The sequence below is a fragment of the Peromyscus californicus genome, unplaced genomic scaffold, assembly GCF_007827085.1.
Source record: "Peromyscus californicus insignis strain IS unplaced genomic scaffold, ASM782708v3 Scaffold_2__1_contigs__length_46816999, whole genome shotgun sequence".
NCBI lineage: Eukaryota > Metazoa > Chordata > Mammalia > Rodentia > Cricetidae > Peromyscus > Peromyscus californicus.
Window position 1 is genome coordinate 42,987,138 of NW_026294540.1, and position 21,291 is coordinate 43,008,428.

General features: G+C 44.3%; 1 protein-coding gene across 2 annotated transcripts in view; it reads left to right on the top strand.

Moving 5' to 3' along the window:
- The window catches only part of Rxfp2 (relaxin family peptide receptor 2), a 63,066-nt gene extending 48,122 nt beyond the window's left edge, over positions 1-14,944 (top strand). For both annotated transcript variants that reach the window (XM_052754587.1, XM_052754588.1), the window contains 4 exons: positions 651-880; positions 1,542-1,952; positions 5,104-5,322; positions 13,739-14,944. In XM_052754587.1, coding sequence (XP_052610547.1) covers positions 651-880; positions 1,542-1,952; positions 5,104-5,322; positions 13,739-13,977 — 1,099 coding nt within the window. In that variant the 3' untranslated portion in view covers positions 13,978-14,944. The remainder of the gene's footprint in view (positions 1-650; positions 881-1,541; positions 1,953-5,103; positions 5,323-13,738) is intronic.
- The last annotated feature ends 6,347 nt before the right edge of the window (positions 14,945-21,291 follow it).

The following is a 21,291-nucleotide window of genomic DNA, read 5'->3' on the forward strand; positions in this document are numbered from 1 at the left end:
TACAAGTTTGGGGTGGGCTGGCCCATCCCACCCTCGAGATTCCCCATGCCCAGACTACAAACGCATTGACCCCAAACAAGCCTTCATTCCCCTCTAGAATTTAAATCCTTCCAAGAACTCTGATCCAAACCCTGTGTTTAAGGGACTGCTTCCCCTCCCAGCTCCAGAATGACTCAGTTTCCCTGGTCTCAGACTCTCCCCTCTTGCCAGCACAAGGAGAAGGCTAGATAGATACTCAATGTTCATTGAGAATATTTTTTTGTGAGTCGTAGGCTCCTTACAGTGAAAGCCTGGGATGTTGGCTAGAGATCAGTTTTGTGACGGTGATCTGCTTTTTAGAATACCCAGTGAGAATAGAATACTACATCCAATAAGGCCCCACAGTAGAGCCCCCGTGACTTCGGGTCTCTACAGTCTCCCACACCCTTGACTCTCAGCAGACACAGCCACACGCTTCTGAAGTCTAGGTCCATACGGTGCTAGTCTTCCTAGCAGCACCACCTAGACTAACAGATTACCTAAAAATAATAATACGTCACAATAATAAACCAACTAGCAAAGTGGCAGCCCCTACTTCCCGCCCTAGGTCCGGTAGGAGCCCCTCAATCACTGCTGTCAAATGACTCTTCCTCTTTCTCTTTTGGCTTCAGTTATCTGAAAACCTTCCGATACTGCTCCTATGTACCCCATGTCCGAATCTGTATGCCCTCGACTGACGGCATTTCTTCATCTGAGGACCTCTTGGCTAACAGTATCCTCAGAGTGTCTGTCTGGGTTATAGCTTTCATTACCAGCGTGGGGAATGTCCTTGTCATTGCCGTGAGATCTCTTATTAAGGCTGAGAATACCACTCACGCTATGTCCATCAAAATCCTTTGTTGTAAGTATGTGTCTTGTATAAATAGACTGTCTTCTATGAGCTGATATGTGTGTATATATTATATATTGTATATGTATGTATATATACACATAAAATTTTGTGTATATATTATATACAGGATTGTATATTCAACAAATACCCTTCAATCCAAATTAGCTTTGGTGGGCAAATATTTTCTAGCTATGACTCGACTGCTCCTTGTGATTTTAGGTTACAGGCTCTTCGCATGAAACACAGCCCTAGGGATCATGTCTTAGAAATGAAATCACAGGCCAGTGAGTGAGGGATGGAAAATGGAATAAGTTTTGAGATTTGTAAACTAATATTTTTAACTTTTATTATTACTAATTTAATTTATTATTAATTTCAATTACAGAAGCTCAGATTCCCATCCACCTCCACCACCAGTTGTCGAGGAAGGAGGGCTAGATATTCATGTTAGTCTAGAATATTTTATTAACTATACAAGTAGTATACATTTCTATTTAAGTACCAGCCCTTGGAAAATGTTACCTTTTCTGCTCTTTAAACTAGAAAACAAATCAGGTCCACTGGCTGGCTGGTAGTCTAGTAGGTAGTTCGGATCATTTAATATGGGAAGAAGAATCTAGGAAAATGTAAAGAGAGATGCTGAGCACGTGGGCTGCTTGGGTTCCCGCAGGTGCCGACTGTCTGATGGGGGTGTACCTGTTCTTCGTGGGCGTTTTTGACATCAAGTACCGAGGGCAGTATCAGAAGTACGCGCTGCTGTGGAAGGAGAGTGTACCCTGCCGCCTCCTGGGCTTCCTGGCCACGCTGTCCACGGAGGTCTCGGTGCTGCTGCTGACATTCCTGACCCTGGAGAAGTTCCTGGTCATCGTATTCCCCTTCAGTAACCTGCGCCTGGGCAAGCGCCAGACTGCCGTGGCCCTCGCCAGCATCTGGGGGGTGGGACTTCTCATAGCAGCCGTTCCCTTCACCAGCGAGGATTATTTTGGCAACTTTTATGGGAAAAATGGAGTCTGCTTCCCACTTCATTACGACCAAGCGGAAGATTTTGGAAGTAGAGGGTACTCCCTTGGGATTTTCCTAGGTAAATACTATTTTTCATTTCCCAGAACGACGCCACCATCTTTCTAGAAGTGACACAAGCCATCAGATATGGATCTGTCCATCCAGAAAGCAAAGTTCTTGGCGTGCATTTGTAGGTGATTTATATTAAATTTTTTATTGTGGAAAACAAAGACATACTCTCAGAACCTTTGGATGATTTTAAAAAAAAAAATCATCCCTGAATTCTCTTTGTGAGATTCATAGTGAGTATGAACTAGAAACATTTTAAATTAGTGTCCAGTTCTGAAACCCTACCAAATTACTCAAACTCCTTTTAAAATAATTTTTAAATTTAGTTATAACTTAAATAAATATTAATAAAATTCTAGAAGCTCACAAACAGGTTATCTAAACACCGGCAGGTCTATTGCCTTTTGTAAACACAGCTCTTGAGGCCACTTGATCCAAATTCTTTTCAGTTTTCTTAATTCCCCATTTTTTCCTCTTTGAAATGATGGTCTTATATCTTCTGTTATAAGTGATTGACAGACTTCAACCTCAACATTAATTTTTTTATTACTGTGTAACACTTCTTAGTCCTGCGTAGAATGAGGGCTGTTCCCACGGCCTCTTTTTTTTTTTTTTTTTTAGCTAAAACATTTCATTCCCCTCTTGCTCCTCCATCCTCCTCATCAGCAAGCTCTCTGATGCTCTTTTTTTTTTTGTGTGTGTGTGTGTGTGTGTGTGTGTGTGTGTGTGTGAGTGTCATCCGGGGCTTCAGCTTTCAAGGGTCTCAAGTGTCAGATCCTTAGTTCTTTTTTTTTAAATTTACTTCTTATTATGTATACAGTGTTCTGCCTGCAATGTATGACTACATGCCATAAGAGGGTACCAGGTCTCACCATAGATGGTTGTGAGCCACCATGTGGTTGCTGGGATTTGAACTCAGGACCTCTGGAAGAACAGCCAGTGCTCTTAACCTCTGAGCCATCTCTCCAGCCCCTCTGATGCTCTCTTTAAGAATAACGTCCCTCTGCCTCGTGTCTCTGCGCACGGCTGTTGCCTTAGTCTGAGACCTTGCCTCTGCATGGTGTCCTCACTGCCTCCTGCTGCCTCTGACACCACAGTCTGTCCTGGGCCCCTACCCCAGCCTCACGTTCATCTCTTCACCAGCCCTGTTAGCACTGTCCTGGCTATGAAAACAACTGCTTCCCTCTAAGCTGAAACCATCATGCCCCCAACTACCTTCAAGGTCAAGTACAAACGGGCGACTTAAAACTCATCCTAGGGTGGCCCTAACCTCTGTTTCCATTTCTCCATCCAGTCCTTCTGCTTTTCTGAAAAACAAAGCTCTTTATTTACACCGTTACCATGGTGTCTGGTAATTCTCCTCAGACACCACTTTTGTTTGGTAGCCTCGTGTTCATAATTATGTCCCTTCCAGGATACTGTAGCCTGTCTGTGCTTCCTCTGGGCTCTCTTCTTCCCAACTTCTCTCACACGTGGACCTCACAGAGACCTTCATGTATGTTCCTGTGTAAACACATGCACCCACATGCACATACCCGCTACAGTCTACTTGCAGGGTCAAGGATTTATTGTGCACCTTCTATGAGCTGTACACAATATTGAGAACGAAAGATACACCAGCCCCAGCCCTCACAGACATTGAGAATAGAAAGAGAGATACTGACGTTCAGATGCATCCTCATAGCACAGGCCAGCAAGCACCGTGGGCAAAGAGTAGAGGATATCCTAGGGGCCCCACATCTGAGGACCAGGGACGCCTTTGAAGGAGAAATGGAGCCCCAGGATGAGGAGGCACAGCCAGGTGAAGACAGAGGATGGTGGGATATGTTCCAGGAAAAGACAGTGGGGTCAGAGACCCAAAGCCAAGAGCCAGGCCCAGGAGAAGTGCTTAAGAAGTTGAAAGTGACTGTGTTTTACAGCTAAGGCATGAGACTCTGCTGAAAAGGGTTATGCACCTGCCACAGCATCCTTTTACTTTATGCCAAGCTACACTTTCTGACGAGAGACCTCAGACAAACCAGGGTTGTAAAATTCTATTGTCCCACAATGTGGTGAGGGTCCACGGAATCAAAAATGCTGTGGATAAAAATAACGTGGAATTTAAACCATTTTCCCTGCCATTACTAGTCTTCCACACAGTCTAAATTCAGACTAAGAATGTTTTTAGCAGCTCTGGAAACATATGCAAATTTTATGCTTATTAAAAAGAATTTGATAATCACTGTTTTGGATTTCCTTTTTATTACAGCAAGAATAAAGTGAGCTAGAGGACCAAGAAATCAATGTTACAGGGGATATCTGTGAAACTATCTGGCCCCCAAACAGTGATTCATTTAGTTGTATTTTTAACATTTTTATTTCTCTTCTAAATTGAGTTTAAAGGGTTCTAAACCACAATAGTTCAAATTACTGTGAGCAACCTAAGCAAAAGTAAACAAAAAATGCATTTTTGCTTTATGTGTTACATTTATTGAAGGGCCAAAACATAAAGAATAATGCTTCTGAGGCAATTATATTTATGACAAATTCTAAGATTCTGTTATTCATGTGTACCAGGAACTAAGACATGCACTATAATTACAGCAGTACCTTAAGGGTTATCAGTTCAGGAACTAAAAACAAAACCGTGTGTGTGTGTGTGTGTGTGTGTGTGTGTGTGTGTGTGTGTGTGTAAGAGAGAGTGAGTGGGTGACTGAGAGAGAGAGAACACAAGAGTGTGTTTTTCATGCTCTAGAAGAGCAGTCTTGCCAATCACGGTGGTACACACCTTTAATTCCAGCACTCAGGAGGCAGAGACAAGCAGATGTCTATGAGTTCAAGGCCACCCAGGGCTGCATACTGTGACCTTGTCTCAGGAGAGAGAAAGAGAGAAGAAGAAAAAAAGAAAAGCAGTCTTGTTTCCTGGTATTCCAGATCGGAATTTCCAGGCCTCACTCTTCATAAAGAACTTACACCTTTGAAATCCCTTTTTAGGGCTAATCAAAACCCAGTTCTTGATTTTATTTCCTAAACTTGGGAAGCTCAGCCACACACCTCCGAGCACACAGAGGAGGGTACTTCCGGGAAACACCGGTGCCAGGCCCGTGTGAACAGCCACGTAACTGATGCACCTCTGCCAACTTCCTGCCTGAGATGTAAAACAAGTGTGTTCTTCCCAACAGGTGTGAACTTGCTGGCTTTCCTCATCATCGTGTCTTCCTATGTTGCCATGTTCTGCTCCATTCAGAAAACAGCCCTCCAGACTTCAGAAGTGAGGAACCACATTGGGAAGGAGGTGGCCGTGGCAAACCGCTTCTTCTTTATCGTGTTCTCAGATGCCATCTGCTGGATTCCAGTGTTTGTCGTTAAAATCCTGTCTCTCCTTCAAGTGGAGGTACCAGGTCAGTCCTTCCTCATCCCAGGTACGCTGTACCTCATACAGGTCAGCCCTTCCTCATCCCAGGTACACTGTACCTCATACAGGTCAGTCCTTCCTCATCCCAGGTACACTGTACCTTATACAGGTCAGCCCTTCCTCATCCCCAGGTACACTGTACCTTCTTGGGCCCTTTGTTTGACAAGGCCAGAGTTGGGAGAGTGCCTTCCATGTGGTAAATTCTCCATCAGTATCTATGGCATCAATTTGAAGAATTAACACTCCCACCACAGTGTTTTATAATTAATATTCTATGGTGGGCAGTGGACAGTGGTGCAGTCCAGTGAGGAAGAATAAAAAAAAAATTGAAGCAAGATAGAAAATCAGTTTAAGTATCTTGCTTCTACCTGAACTAGCTAGTGGGTCATAGCTAAGATACAAAGATAGATAGATAGATAGATAGATAGATAGATAGATAGATAGATAGATAGATAGATAGATAGATAGGTACGTATGTACGTATGTACATACATAGGCACTTATTTAGATAGATACATGGATACGTAGATTCCCTGGTTCCACCGGAACCTCTACATTGGTTCCTGGGGGCAAAGCATGCGCAAAATATTCTGCCAAATTCCCCATGATTCAGATGCTCATACCCAGATAGAACCAGCAGCCCTGTTCATAGTCCTCACCATGAAACATATCAGGCTTTGAAGAGCTCTGTGACTCATGGAAACACCCCAACCCAGCACACAATCCTACCTCTCAGAGAAAACCCCATTTCATTGGTTTGGATTTTACCTGAAGCCCTTTCTAAGGTCTATAGATCACGGCTGCTGGGAGCCACCCACAGCCTATAAGTTCATCCACCTGAAGAACTGATCAGGGTGGGAATTATGTCTTAGTCATGTGACAGCCCAGAACATGGAAAGCCCCGAGGCACACGTGATGAGCAGCTTATGAAGAACTCTTTTCCTCGGGCTTGTGCAGTTACGTGAGGTCTGCAGACACCCCACTGTAACGTGGCACACCAGGAACAGTCACCCTGGCTTAACCTTCACATCACGCATGCATGTAAGCCATGTAAGATATGGAATTGAGGATCCTGGAAGGTCAGGGCGGAGCACTCGGGAGACTTCACTGGTCCAGGATAGACAAGGTCAAAGTATCTTCAGGTTTTGTTTTGCCCAAGGCCTCTCATATTGTCTTAAAGATGGCTGCCTTAAACACAGCCACCTTTTCGCTAGGTCCCCACATGTGTGTTCCTCTGTGTTCTCATCCCAGGGTCTCTCCTCATGTGTCCAATTCCTCTCAAACAAGCAGTGGACAGCTGAGAACAGAACCCATACTGCAAACCTCAACTGAATTTACTTCCTGAAAGCAAACCCAGTCATAGTCAGAGACACTGGCACTTTGGCACATGGAATTTTCATTTTTGATGGTGGATAAGTGCATAAAATACATTCAATACTGAAAGTGTAAACTCCATTGCAAAACTCCATAGATCCAGGAAGTTTATTATAACTATAGCAGTTCGTTAAGATGTACAGATTTCAGATCGAATTAATTTCAGTATGTGCCTTTTTTTAATTTGTGAGGTTTTTTGTAATAAAGCCTTTTTTAAAAAATTAAGGCAATAAAAACAATAAAAGCACCTTTGTATAGAAATAATAGTTTGCAAAATACTTTCAGAGAATTTATTCCTGTTTTTGTCTTACAAGAACCCAAATTTAGTCAATGACTAAAACACAAACAATAAAACCTTGAATCCATAACCCCTTTAATATATTAGGCAGCATCCATTAAATACAACAGCAGCTGCAATGTGTTATGGGAATTTTATATCTACTTAAGTCCATGGCCTCAGTCTGTGGATATATCCTCCACTTGCCCTGAATTCTGTCTCCAGCACTGCAAAAACAATTTCTCTTTCTTTTCCTTTCCTTTTTGTTTTCTTCCATGTGTTTGTTTGTTTTGTTTTGTTTTGTTTTTTACTGATAGTGTTGGTTACCCAAGCAGTGTCCATATGGGTTCCTTCTTGAGGAGTGGGCCTTAAGTCAAATCAGACATTGATTGGCTACTCCCACAAGTTCAACACCACCACTGCTCTAGCATATTTTGCAGGCAGGACAGATTGTAGGTCAAAGGTTTTATGGCTGGGTTGGTGTCCACGTTTTTGTTTCAGTAGCTTGCAGAGTCCCTTCCCACACCAAAGAGACCAGAACATAGGGGTGAAGGTTCCAAGTAGGTACCCGCTTGACTTCTCCATGTTCAATGAGTTGTGTGGGTATTCTCCTTGACAATGGGGCCACGCTGTCAGTTTGCAGAGAGCAACCTTTGGTCTTAGCAACAGCCTGGGTTGTTTGGGGATATCCATGGGACCCCCGTGGCAAACAACTCAACTGAATGCAATCCAGTCCTGCCACTGGAAGTCTAGCCTGGCTACAAGAGATGGCTAGTTAAGACTCTGTAACCCCCATTGCTAGGAGTCTTCATTAGGACCACCTTCATAGAGTCCGGGACGTTTCCACTACACTAGGTTTACACACTATCCCCCAAATGCCTCCCAATTCCAGCAGTCTCTCTCTGCATTTCCTCCCTCCACCCCATCTCATCCCCCAACCTGATCCCCCCATCCTCACTCACCCCTGGTCTGCCCATAAAATCTGTTCTATTTTCCCCTTCCAGGGAGATCCATGTGCCCCCCCTTCCCCCACATAGACCCCTCCTCTTTACCTAACCTCTCTGGGTCTGTGGATTATAGCATGGTTGTCATTTACTTAAGAGCTAATATCCCCATATAAGTGAATACATACTATATTTGTCTTTCTGGGTCTGGGTTATGATTTTTTTTTCTAGTTCCATCTATTTGCCTGCAAATTTCATGCTGTCACTTTTTAAACTGCTGAGCAATATTCCACTGTGTAAATGTACTACATTTTCTTTATCCATTCTTCTGTTGAGGGACATCTAGGTTGTTTCCAGTTTCTGGCTGCTATGAATAAAGCTGAAATGAATATGGCTGAGCAAGTACCCTTGTGGTAGGATGGAGCCTCCCTTGGGTATATACCTAAGAGTGGTATAGCTGGGTCTTGAGGTAGATTGATTCCCAACTTTCTGAGGAACTGCCATATTGATTTCCATAACGGCTGTACAAGTTTGCACTCCTACCAGCAGTGGAGGAGTGTTCCCCTTGCTTCACATCCTCACCAGCATGAGCTGTCACTTGTGCTTTTAATCATAGACATTCTGACAAGTGTAAGATGGAATCTCAAAGTTGTTTTGATTTGCATTTCCCTTATGGCTAAGGACGTTAAACATTTTTCTAAGTGTTTCTCAGACATTTGAGATTCCTCTACTGAGAATTCTCTGTTTAGATCTGTTCTGCGTTTAAAAAATTGGATTATTTAGTTTTTTGATGTCTAGTTTATTGAGTTCTTCCTATGTGTTGGATATCAGTCCTCTAAGGGATGTGGAGTTGGTGAAGCTCTTTCCCCTTCTGTAGGCAGCTGCTTTGTCTGAATGATGGTGTCCTTTGCCTTACAGAAGTTTTTCAGTTTTGTGACATCCCATTTATTAATTGTTGATCTTAGTGCCTATGCTATTGATATTCTGTTCACATTCTCCTGTGTCAATGAGTTCAAGGCTATTCATCTTATGTTATTTTAGGCTATTGTGAAATCCTAATTCCATGATTTCTTTCTCAGTCCATTTGTCGTTTGTATATAGAAGGGCTACTGATTTTTTTATTATTATTTAATCTTGTATCCAGTAACTTTGTTGAAGGTGTTTATCAGCTGAGTTGCCCAGTGGAAATTTTAGGGTCACTTATGTATACTATCATATCATCTGCAAATAAAGGTAATTTAACTTCTTCCTTTCCAATTTGTATCCCCTTGATTGCCTTCATTTGTTTTATTGCTCTAGCTACAACTTCAAGCAGTATATTGAATAGATATGGGGAGAGTGGACAGCCTTGTCTTGTTCCTGATTTTAGTGGAATTGCTTTGAGTTTCTCTCTATTTAATTTGATGTTGGCTAGAGGCTTGCTGTAAATTGGCTTTATTATGTTTAGGTATGTCCCTTGTATCCCTGATCTCTCCAGGACTTTTATCATGACAGGGTGTTGGATTTTTTCAAATACCTTTTCTGCATCTAATGAAACAATCATGTGGAGGTTTTTTTTCTTTTTTTGTTTATATGGTGGATTACATTCATTGATTTTTGTATATTGAACCATCCCTACATCTCTGGGGTGAAGCCTACTTGATCATGGTGGATGATCTTTTTGATGTGTTCTTGTATTCAGTTTGCAAATGTTTTGTTGAGTATTTTTACATCTATGTTCATAAGGGAAATTGGTCTGAAATTTTCTTTGTTTAGTCTTTATGTGGTTTGGGTATCAGAGTGACTGTGGCCTCATAAGATGAAATGGGCAATGTTCCTTCTGTTTCTATTTTGTGGAATAATTTGAGGAGTATTGGCATTAACTCTTCTTTGAAATTCTGGTAAAATTCTGTGCTAAAACCATCTGGCCTTGGGGTTGAAGGGGTGGTTTAGAGGTTAAAAGCCCTGAGTGCTCTTCCAGAGGTCCTGAGTTCAACTCTCAGCAACCACATGGTGGCTCACAACCACCTATAATGGGATATGGTGTCCTCTTCTGGCATGCAGGCATATATGCAGGCAGAACACTATATACATGATAAATAAATAAATCTTTAAAAAAAAACCTGGCCTTGGGCTTTGGGGTGTTTTTTTGTTTTGTTTTGTTTTGTTTTGTTTGTTTGTTGGGTTTGTTATTTGTTTTGTTTTGTTTTGTTGGGAGAATTTTTTTCTTGAGACAGGGTTTCTCTGTGTAGCTTTGCACCTTTCCTGGAACTCACTCTGTAGACCAGGCTGGCCTTGAGCTCACAGAGATCCACCTGCCTCTGCCTCCCGATGCTGGGATTAAAGGCATGAGCCACCACCACCCGGCTTGTTGAGAGAATTCTAATGACTGCTTCTATTTCACTAACAGTTATAGGTCTATTTAAATTGTTTATCTCATCTTGATTTAACTTAGTTGAGTGGTACTTATTGAGAAAAATTGTTTATTTCTTTTCGATTTTCCAATTTGGTGGAATACAGGTTTTTAAAGTAGGTCTTTATGATTCTCTGGATTTCCTTAATGTCTGTTGCCATGTCCCTCTTTTCATTTCTGATTTTGTTAATTTGGATATCCTCTCTGCCTTCTGATTAGTTTGAATAAGGGTTTGTCTATCTTGTTGATTTTCTTAAAGAACCAACTCTTTGTTTCATTGATTCTTTGTATCGTTTTCCTTACGTCTGTTTTATTGGTTTCAGCCCTCGGGTTGATTATTTCTTGCCATCTCCTCTTCTTGGTGTGCTTAGTTCTTTTTGTTGTAGAGCTTTCAGGTGTGCTGTTAAGTTGCTAGCATGAGATCTGTCCAAATTCTTTTATGTAAGTACACAGTGCTGCAAACATTCTTCTTAGCATCACTTTTTACTGTGTCCCATAAGTTAGGGTGTGCTGTGCATTCATTTTCATTGAATTCTAGAAAGTCTTTCATTTCTTTATTTCTGTCTTGGCTCATTTTTCATTCAGTAGAGAGTTGTTCAGGTTCCATGAATTTGTAAGCTTTCTGTTGCTGTTGATATCCAGCTTTAATCCGTGATAGTCAGATAGGATGCAGGGAGTTATTCAACTGTTCATGTGTCTGTTGAGGCTTGCTTTGTGTCTGAGTATGTGGTCAGTTTTGGAGAAAGTTCCATGAGGTGCAGTGAAGAAGGTATATTCTTTTGAGTTTGAGTGAAAAGTTCTGTAGAAATCTGTTAGGTCCACTTGAGTCATAATGTCTGTTAGGTCCAGTATTTGTCTGTTTAGTTTTTGTCTGGATGACCTGTCTGTTGGTGAGAGTGGGCTATTGAAGTCTCCCACTATCCGTGTGTGAGGGTCAATATGTGATTTAAGCTGTAGTATTTATTTTACAAAAAGTGAATACCATTGTGTTTGCAGTATAGGTGTTAAGAATTGAAACGTCAGCCAGGCGGTGGTGGCGCACGCCTTTAATCCCAGCACTAGGGAGGCAGAGCCAGGCGGATCTCTGTGAGTTTGAGGTCAGCCTGGACTACAGAGTGAGTCCCAGGAAAGGCGCAAAGCTACACAGAGAAACCCTGTCTCGAAAAACCAAAAAAAAAAAAGAATTGAAACGTCATCTTGGTGCATTTTTCCTTTGACGAGAATGTAGTAGCCTTTCCTATCTCTTTTGATTAGTTCTGAAGTCTATTTTGTTATCCAGCTTATGTTTTAGGTCCATTTGCTTAGAATATCTTTTTCCAATCCTTTACCGTGAGGTGGTGTCTATCCTTGATGTTGAAGTGTGTTTCTTGGATGCAGCAGAAGGATGGATCACGTTTTCACATCCATTCTGTACATCTTTGTCTTTTTATTGGGGAATTGGGATCATTGATATTGAGAGATATCAATGACCAATGATTGTCAATTACTGTTATTTTGTTGTTGGTAGTGGTGTGGGGGATGAGATGGAGTGGGGTATGTGCGTGTTTTTCCCTTCTTTTGATTTTGCTGGTGTGATATTATTTATTTCCTGTGTTTTCACGGGTGTAGCTAGCCTCCTTGGATTGGAGTTTTCTTTCTAGCACTTTCTGTAGGGCTGGATTTGTAGATAAATTGACTTTGCACAAAATGTCTTACTTTCTCCACCTATGGTGATTGAAAGTTTTGTTGGGTATAGTAGTCTAGGCTGTCATCTGTGGTCTCTTAGAGTCTAAAGTACATATATACAGGTCCTTCTGGCTTTTAGAGTCTCTATTGAGAAGTCAGGTGTAATTCTAATCGCTCTGCCTTTGCATACCACTTGGTTTTTCCCTTGCAGCTTTTAATATTCTTTCTTTCTTTTATATGTTTAGTGCTTTGATCATTATGTGGTGGGAGGACTTTCTTTTCTGGTCCAATCTATTTGGTATTCTCTAAGCTTCTTGTATGTCTGTAGACATCTCCTTTAGGTTAGGAAATTTTTCTTCTATGATTTTGCTGAAGACATTTTCTGGGCCTTTGAGCTGGGTTTCTAACTAGTATTCTAGTTTGATCTTTTCATAGTGTCCCAGATTTCCTGGGTGTTGTGTGGCAGGAAATTTTTAGATTTAACATTTCCTTTGACAGATACAATTCTTCTATTGTGTCTTCGGTGCCTGAAATTCTCGCTCCCATCTCTTGCATTCTGATAGTGAAGCTTGCCTCTATAGTTCCTCTTTGAATTCCTAAATTTTTCATTTTCAGAATTCTGACAGTTTGGGTTTTCTTTGCTGATTCTAGTTCCACTTCCAGGTCTGAAACATTTTATTCATTTCCTCCACCGCCTGTTTGTAATTTCCTTTATTATTTAAGGGATTTATTTGTTTCCTCCTTAGGGACCCCTATCATATTAATAAAGGCTCCTTAAAGGTCTTTTTCCTATGCTTCAACTATTTTGGAGTATTCAGGGCTTGCTGTGTTAGGATAGCTGGGTTCTGGTGGAGATATATTGCCCTGGCTGTTACTGATTGTGTTTTTACACTGGTGTCTAGGCACCTGGGTTTGGGATGATTATAGGTCTAGGTGCTGATTTGGGGATTTGTCTTTGTTGGCTGGGAGTTTTTGTTCCTTGGTTTCTGTTTCCGCTCTGCATTTCAGAGAATGTGATGGCTGTTTCCCTGGCCTGCTCAGCTCGTGTGTTCACAGGAACTGCCTGCTGGTGTTTGAGGTTGGGGTACAGAGATGAGTTGGGGAAAGGAAGGTTGGAGGGAAAGGTCTTTGTGATCCTTTGGGGTTGGGTAAAAGAGGAAAGGGAGACCTCAGCAGGCTTCCTGCTAGAGAGCTGGGGATGAGACTGCAGGAAGAGGGTCTCGGGAGCAGTAGTCTAGGTGTAGGTCTGCCTTCAGCCTACTTGCTGCCCCGAGAGAAGTGGCCCTTGGCTCAGCAGCGGATACCTGCTGGGGTTGGGGTCTGGGACAGAGCAGCAAGTGGGGGGAGGAAGGTTAGAAGGGGGAGATCTGTGAGGTCCACAGGAGATGGTAGTATGGGGCAGGGAAGGCTGCCACAGGTGTTCTGCTGAAGAGCCGGGGATGAGACTGGGGGCTGGGTCGGGGAGGGGGGGGGGGACAGAAAGAGGCAGAAGGTCTGCCTGCAGCCTGCCTGGGTTTGTGTCAGGCATGGCCTGTGGTTTGGCAGACGGTGCCTGCTGGAGTTGGGGACTGGGATACAGTGACTAGTGGGGGACAGGAGGTGAGGAGGGGGTGGTCTGCGGGATCCACAGGAGACGGAGGAGGAACGTTGAAGCCGGCTTTCTGGGGACGAGACTGGGGGACTGGGTCTGGGGAGGCAAAGAGGGAGGAGCCTCTTTCTCTCCCTGTTCACACTCGGTTTCCCTCCTCAGGTACCATCACTTCCTGGATAGTGGTTTTCTTCCTTCCGGTGAACAGCGCCTTGAACCCCATCCTCTACACTCTCACCACCTCCTTCTTTAAGGACAAGTTGAAACAGTTGCTGCACAAGTATCGGAGGAAATCGATTTTCAAAGTTAAAAAGAAAAGTGTATCTACCTCCATCGTGTGGACCGATGACTCCTCACCTAAACTTGGAGTGCTGAACAGAATAGCCTTGGGGACAATATAATGAAGCCAGGTTCCCCGTAGTGGTTTTGGATCACGGGACTTTGAGGGTACTACCTAACACAAGGTACAGTTTGGGGAAGACAGCGTCTGAGACAGTTTCCATCTCGGCCAGCAGCCACCCTTTCAGCACCTGTGGAATGAATGGCTGTTGACGCTGCATTCTGGTGACGGGTCTGTGACCCGTCGACCAAGCTGAGAATTGCACCCAAAGCCTCCCCTCTGCACCTGCCCAGGCCCAGCATGCACAAGTGAATCCATGTAGGCTGACATGTGGTGGCTCTCCGGGTAACCGTCACTGCTGTCTACCCACGAGCGCCCACATGTAGACACTGCAGCGGCCTTCTCTTACACCGAGGGGCGCTGTCCGTAAGTAAGGACATCCATGACATCTTACTCCCGTGCGGCCGTCGTGACGCAGAATGAACATCTTTTTCCTTGCCCCTGCGGTAGCAAATGAACCGTCAACCTCTTGTCGATGCTCCTGACAGCTTCCGCAGGCTGATGGAATAGCAGCTTCTCATGTGGTTCTCCACACCAGTTTATGACCAGCAGGAGGCATGCTGTGGGAGCCTAAAACCAGCCACCACCTGACTTCTATTAAGCTTCTGTTTAAGCCCAGAAAAGCTGAGATCTTAGATGCTTTAACTAAAGTTGCCCAGGGAGCAGAGAAAAACCAGGCACCCAACAGTTATAATTTCCAAGTACTTTAAGACAGTATTTCTATTACGGGTAAGTCCTCTTTTCATTTAACGCAGAGACAAGGAGAGTTAAAAAGAAACTCAAGGAGACTGCGCTGACCTGGGACCATTTGCTTAGTTACACAAACTCCCATTTCCACACACAAAGGTCAGAAACTTTGGATTTGTTTTTTTTGCAAGTGAAAACTGTTTATGAGGACCGGGACATTTTTATACTGAAAGTTTATATAAGGGGGGAAGACTACTCTGAGTAAATTTCTATTTTGCGTTTGTCTGTGTGCTGCTTCGAGCTTGACAGAGCATGTGGGTGGGGTTGCTAACAGCTGAGGGTGTTTCTCCAGATAAGCAGCAACACCCAGCGCTGTGTCTCACCGGACACGAATTACCTTTCTGTTCTTCCCGTCGCCAAAGCATGAAACAGTAAGTGAATTTCATCCCCTCCCTTCCCTTCCTGTGGAGTCCCTTGGCAGAAACCACACGGAAGCATCTCTCTGAACACGCCGTCTGGGTTGAGGGCATCGTCCCTCGAGGGGTGAACACAGCCCCAAAAGTCCACGGGAGCCTCGGATGGTAGTCTAGAAAGAAAACGAAGTTTGTTTATGTCATTTTTAGTTCATTCGCGGGCCTCAATTATTTTTACCCACAGGGCTGTTCACACCCACCAGTTTCTAAAACGCTTTCGTTTGGGTCACAGGCTGTCTGGTTAGTTCTTGTCAACTTGACACCAGCCTGGCCAGGAACACAAGTCAAACACTTGGGAAGAAGGAATCGCACCTGAAGAATTGCCCCCATCAGACTGGCCTGTGGGTATGTCTGTGTGGTGTTCTCTTGATTGATGATGGATATAGGAGGGCATAACTGGACATGCGCCGTCACATTGCCGGGAATGACCGACAGTGGTTCGGGTGAGAATGGCCCCATGGGCTCCTGTGCTCGGTTTCCAGTTGGTGGAACTGTTGGGGAAGGATGGGGAGGTGTGAGATTTCAAAAGCCCGTTGGAAGCTGGTCCTCCTCTCTCTTCCCTCTGCGTGTGGAGCAGATGTGAGCGCTCAGCTCCCGCTCCAGCATCATGTCTGCCTGTCATGATGCTCATGGACTCCAGCCCTGTAGAACCGCGAGCCTCCGATTAAACACTTTCCTTCATAGGTTGCCTCGGTCAGGATGTTTGTCATGGCAATAGAAGAGTAACTAAGACAGAGTTCAGCACTTGGAGACTGAGGCAGGGGACCACAAACTGAAGACTAGCCTGGGCTAGCATTTGGGGGCAGGGTGGGGGGTGGAAGAAAAGAGGAATGGAGGGAGAGAGGGAAGGGAGAGAAAGGGGTGGAGGAAGGGAGAGATGTAGGAGGAAAGAAGAGAGGAAAGCAAAATATTGAAGGAGTTTCTGCTTGCCTAACCTCTCACCCTAGTGAGTAAGGAAATTATCACCAAGCCTCCCTTTGTGTGTTTCTTACTAACGTAGTCTTTTGTCAGACATCCTGTTGATACAAATAGCAAATTTAATCCTGATAATGTTTATTTCTAAGCCAAAAAATGAAGCTATCCTTTTATTTTTAAGCTATTTAGGTTAACTTGGAATCTGGTTTTATTTGATTTCTTATTGAAAGTAGATTTTTTTCGTACAATATATTCTGATTATAGTCCCAGTCCCTAGCTCCTCCCAGACCCTTCCTGGCTCCCCACTTACCCACATCCACAGCTTTTCTTGCTCTCTCTCGTTAGAAAACAAACATATCTAAAGAAGAAAGGAAGAAAAAAACTAACAAAATAAGATTAAAAACAAATAAGAACTGAAGAAAAACCACAAGAAACACATACAGATGCAGAGACACACACATTGGCAGGCACAGAACCCCAATAAAAAGACAAAATCGGAAACCATAACACATAAGCAAAAGACCTGTAGGGTAAAAAAAAAAAATGGCCAAACAACAAACAAACAAACAAAACAAAACCCTCCAAAAACGCCATTGAGTTCATTTTGTGTTGGCCATCTACCGCTGGGAATAGGACCTGGTCTTAAGAGTGATTTGTATACCCAGTGACACTGTTGAAGAAAATAGTTTTTCCTTTTCAAGTGGTTATCAATCCAAGAGAGCTTCTGGGTTAGGGATGGGGGTCTGTGTCCAGTTCCACTCTCAGCACTGGGACCCCATCTGGCTGAGATCTACGCAGGTCCTGCAGATGCTGCCACAGCCTCTGTGAATTCATGCATGCACCAGTCCTGCTGTGTGTAGAAGGCCTTGTATCCTTGGTATCCTCCATCCCTTCTGGCTCTTACGCTCTTTATGTCTCCCTTTCATTAAACATGGAGAAGCTGGACTGATACCTAGAGCCTTTGCCCCCAGTGACTAGTGTTCAGGGTTCTGGAAAGAAAGGTAAACACCAAGCCACCTACAAACCCTGCGGTCTACAGGGGTGACCTGCATGCAAGATGTGTTAGCGCAGTAGTGGCACAGAGCTTGTGGGAGTCACCAACCACTCTCTAATTGGATTTAAGGCCCGCTCCATGGGAGGGAACCCGTCTCCAACATTGCTTGGGTGGCCAAGAACCTGAGACTCAATAGGCCAGGTACCAAGGGGAAAACCCAATGCTACTGTTTTGCTAAGGGAGTAAAGCAACAGAACGACCCCTAATGGCATTCTGCTGCACTCATAGATCAGTGCCTTGCTCGGCCATCGCCAGGGACGCTCCCTCCTGCCGCAGACGGGAACAAATGCAGAGACAGCTGGACAATGTGCAGAGAGTGAGAGACCCTGGAATACTCGCTCCTAATGCAGAGACCCACAGCTGGACAATGTGCAGAGAGTGAGAGACCCTGGAATACTCGGTCCTAAACGGGATGTCTCCACCAAATCCCTTCCCTCAGGGCTCAGGGAACCCTGGAGGAAGCTGGCTTTATTTATTTATTTATTTTAAAGCAATCCACGCCATTACAAGCGTGGAGGGAATTCCTGGAAGCACAAAGACGGGGGGAATCACCATCAATATCTCCAGTTTTTCAAAATGTTCTTTCCGTTGGTAAATAATCTTTGAACTAAAACAACAAAGCCAGACCACATGCGCTAAATCTGACGAAGGCATACACTTAAATCTTTATTTGTGCCAAGCTTTCTTATAAGCTTGTCACTCCCTGTGGGCAGACAAGGGCTGGGAGACCAGGGCTGTGGGCACAGTTAGCTAAGTCTTTGACTTCTAGGCTGTTTTCTCTTTTAACTCATTCTCCATTCCAAACCAACATCTGGCTTACATCTGGCTGGCCAAGCCTGGCCTCTGTGGGGTGAGGCTGGAAAAGGCCTCTTTCTGTACATCTGAGCCTCGACTCCTGTGACAGAGACTAGAACGCCCACTGACCTTCCTTTCAGAACCAAAATGAGGCTGTTCTTTTCAGTGATTTGGGGAGAAAAGATGCCCAAGTTCTAAGGAAATGCTCCCTAAATTTTGTAAACTGGCTGAAACATGTCTACTCACAACACATCATTGGAAGGATCGCCAGGCTGTTTCCCCACAAAGCCCATACAGGACGGACAGATTACAAGGGAAGAAACTGAGGACAGCTAGAACACACTATGAAGGTGCAGAGCCTGGAACTGAAGTCCTCTAAAACCTCCATGCCAACCCACGGCGACACTACCTAAGTCCCAACCAGTCATGATAGAAGTTATGTCTAGACTGCCAGAGGACCAGTAGCACCGCGTTTTCCTTTTTTTTTTTAATGTGTATGTGGGAACATATGCCACATATGTGTGAGCACCTGTGGATTCCAAAGGAATCAGATCCCCTGGACTAGACTTACCAGCGGTTGTGAGCCACTTGATGTGGGTGTTGGAAATCAAACTCAGATCCTCTGGAAGAGTACTATGCAGTCTTAACCACTGAGCCATCTCTCCAGCCCCATCCAGGAACACTTTTACTGCTTATCAATTCTCCGTATTTGAGCGACTACAGCAATGAAGTTTGAGTCAGTGTTGTGATGGGAATCAGGATCCCCTGCTGCAGGCAAAACACATTTGGGACAATGAAATCCAGCGTCAAAAGAAAATGCAGCTTCAGTTCAACCTACCATAGAACTGAGAAAAATCTCCTTGAGCTGCTCCCGTCTGTGGTAACTGAATTTCCTTGAAACTGCATTAGGTAAACACATCCTGTTCTCTTCCTGGCCAGCCCTCTTATGTGTACTTTGATGAAATCACATGCTAAGGGGCTGGAGAGACAGCTCAGCAGTTAAGAACACCGGCTGCTCTTACAGAGGACCAGAGTCCAGTTCCCAGCACCCACATGGTGGCTCACAACCATCTGTAACTAAAGTTCCAAGGGATCTGGTGTCCTCTTCTGGCCTCTGTGGGTGCCAAGCATACATGTGTTGAATGTATGTACATTTAGGAAAACACTCATACACATAAAATAAAAATAAATCGTAACCAAACATACACAGACTGTGCCAAGTGCTAAGCATGTAAACATTGACATCAAGTTATACAATTATTAATTATTAATTTCCTTAAGCTATCACACACTCTTCAGGAAAAATTAAAGCCGTCAAAGCTGCTTGGGAAGCAGAGGCAGGTGGATCGTGAGTTCCAGGCCAGCCTGGGTAATTTGTAAGATCCTGTCCATCTTTGTTTTCTCGGTGCTGAGGATTGAACCCAGGGCCCTGAACATACTATCTTAGTTACTCTTCTCTTGCTGTGACAAAACACCATGACCATGGCAACTTATGAAAGAAAGTGTTTAGCTGGGTTCCACAGGGTTAGAGTCCAAGGTAGAGGAAAGGTACAGGGGCAGGAACAGCTGAGAACTCACATCTTGTTCTGCAAGTAGAAGGTAGAGAGGGAGAGACACTGGGGATCGTGGGGGGTTTTGAAATCGCAGAGCTTGCCCTCGGTGACACACCTCCTTTAACAAGGCCACACCTCCTAATCTTTCCCAAGCAGTTCTACCAGCTGGGGACTGAGCAGCCAAACCTATGAGCCTATCGGGGCATTTTCATTCAAACCACCTCCACAGGCAAGCACTGTACCCACAGACCCTGATGGTCGTTTATGAACTTCATTGACAAATTATTCCACTGTTTTGTGTACATTTCTATCCCCTCACTGAGAGTCTGCTATACTTATGGCTGTGTGTGATGGTTCACTTGTATAATCCCAGCACTGGGGAAGCTGAGGCAGGGGGATTGCCATGGGTTTGAGTCCAGCCTGAGGTACACAGAAAGACTCTGTCTCAAAATAAAAATGGTGATACACAGTAACATATTTAATCAACTGGTTTAAGACCTATATTACTTTTTAACAGGCTAGGAAACTATTTTTTATTTTTTTATTTTATTTTAATTTTGGGTTTTTTGTTTTTTGAGACAGAACTTCTCTGTGTAGCCCTGGCTGTCCTGGAACTCACTCTGTAGACCAGGCTGGCCTTGAACTCACAGAGATCTGCCTGCCTCTGCCTCCCGAGTGCTGGGATTAAAGTGGTGTGCACCACTGTTGTGGAATATTTGATTGCATTCTGATGCTCTCAAGACTAACGATAAAGTTTGCTTTGAGTCAGGGGGCGGAGCTAGCTACTAGCTGACCAAAATTAGCCATAGAGGTTTTGGAGGACTGAGAACAGATAGAGACACAGGAAGTAGTAGGGAGGGGCTTAGAGAGAATCTTGGTCTTTTTGGATGGGGGCGAGAAAGAGAGAAGGTCGTCAATGGTCACTTCTCCACTGCTTCTCTGATCATTCAGGTTCTTACCCTAATGTGTGACTCCCAAGTTTTTATTGATAAAGAATAATTAGATAAATACTTCATGCCACCACTTCCTGGCTATCTTTTTTTTTTAATTTTTTGGTTTTTCAAGACAGAGGTTCTCTGTGTAGCCCTGGCTGTCCTCAAACTCACAGAGATATGCCTGTGTCAGCCTTATAAGTGATGTAATTAAAGACATTCGCCGCTGCCACCTGGCAAAAACTCTTAATTTTAAAATAAAAGCCCCAGGCCAGAGACCAGTGATGAAGATGCAGATAGGTATAAAGTCCCTCTCAAAGAACCCCGAGTCAGGGAGGGTCAGTTTGACCTGTCACAGCCCCAGGGTGAGGGACACCCTAGAAGTCAGCTGTGACCAGAAGAGCAGGTTGTTGGGAGCCAAAGCCTGCAGAGGATGAGGCTCCACTGGGAAACACACGGGGAAGCCCTCCTTGGCTGAGATCAGATCTCATGACTGAGAATAACCCTGAAGTTTGCCATTTCTGAGCCAAGGCCATAGATCTGGGAAACTCTGAAGCTCCAGCAGTGTGTTGATATCTGCAGCTGTCTCCCTCCACCAGGGTGGTCAACACTGGTTGGTGAGAGGGTCCTGAAAGTACAAGGACAGGCCACCCCCTGGCGTTGTGGTTGCCTCCCATGCTTACTCTGCACTTACGGGGCAGCCATCTCCAGGCTAAAACATTAGCCACCCGGAGGATGCTTTGGCGGTTTCAGGAGAGCGTGCTTGCCAGCCTAACACAGACTGCAAAGTTAAGTACAGCCAGCAGAGGCCTCTAGTGGGCCGAGAAGAAAAGTGGCTGCGGTGAAGCCAGCCAGCCAGACACCAAGCTCCCGCCCATTAGAGACTCAAGGACAGAATAACCGTGG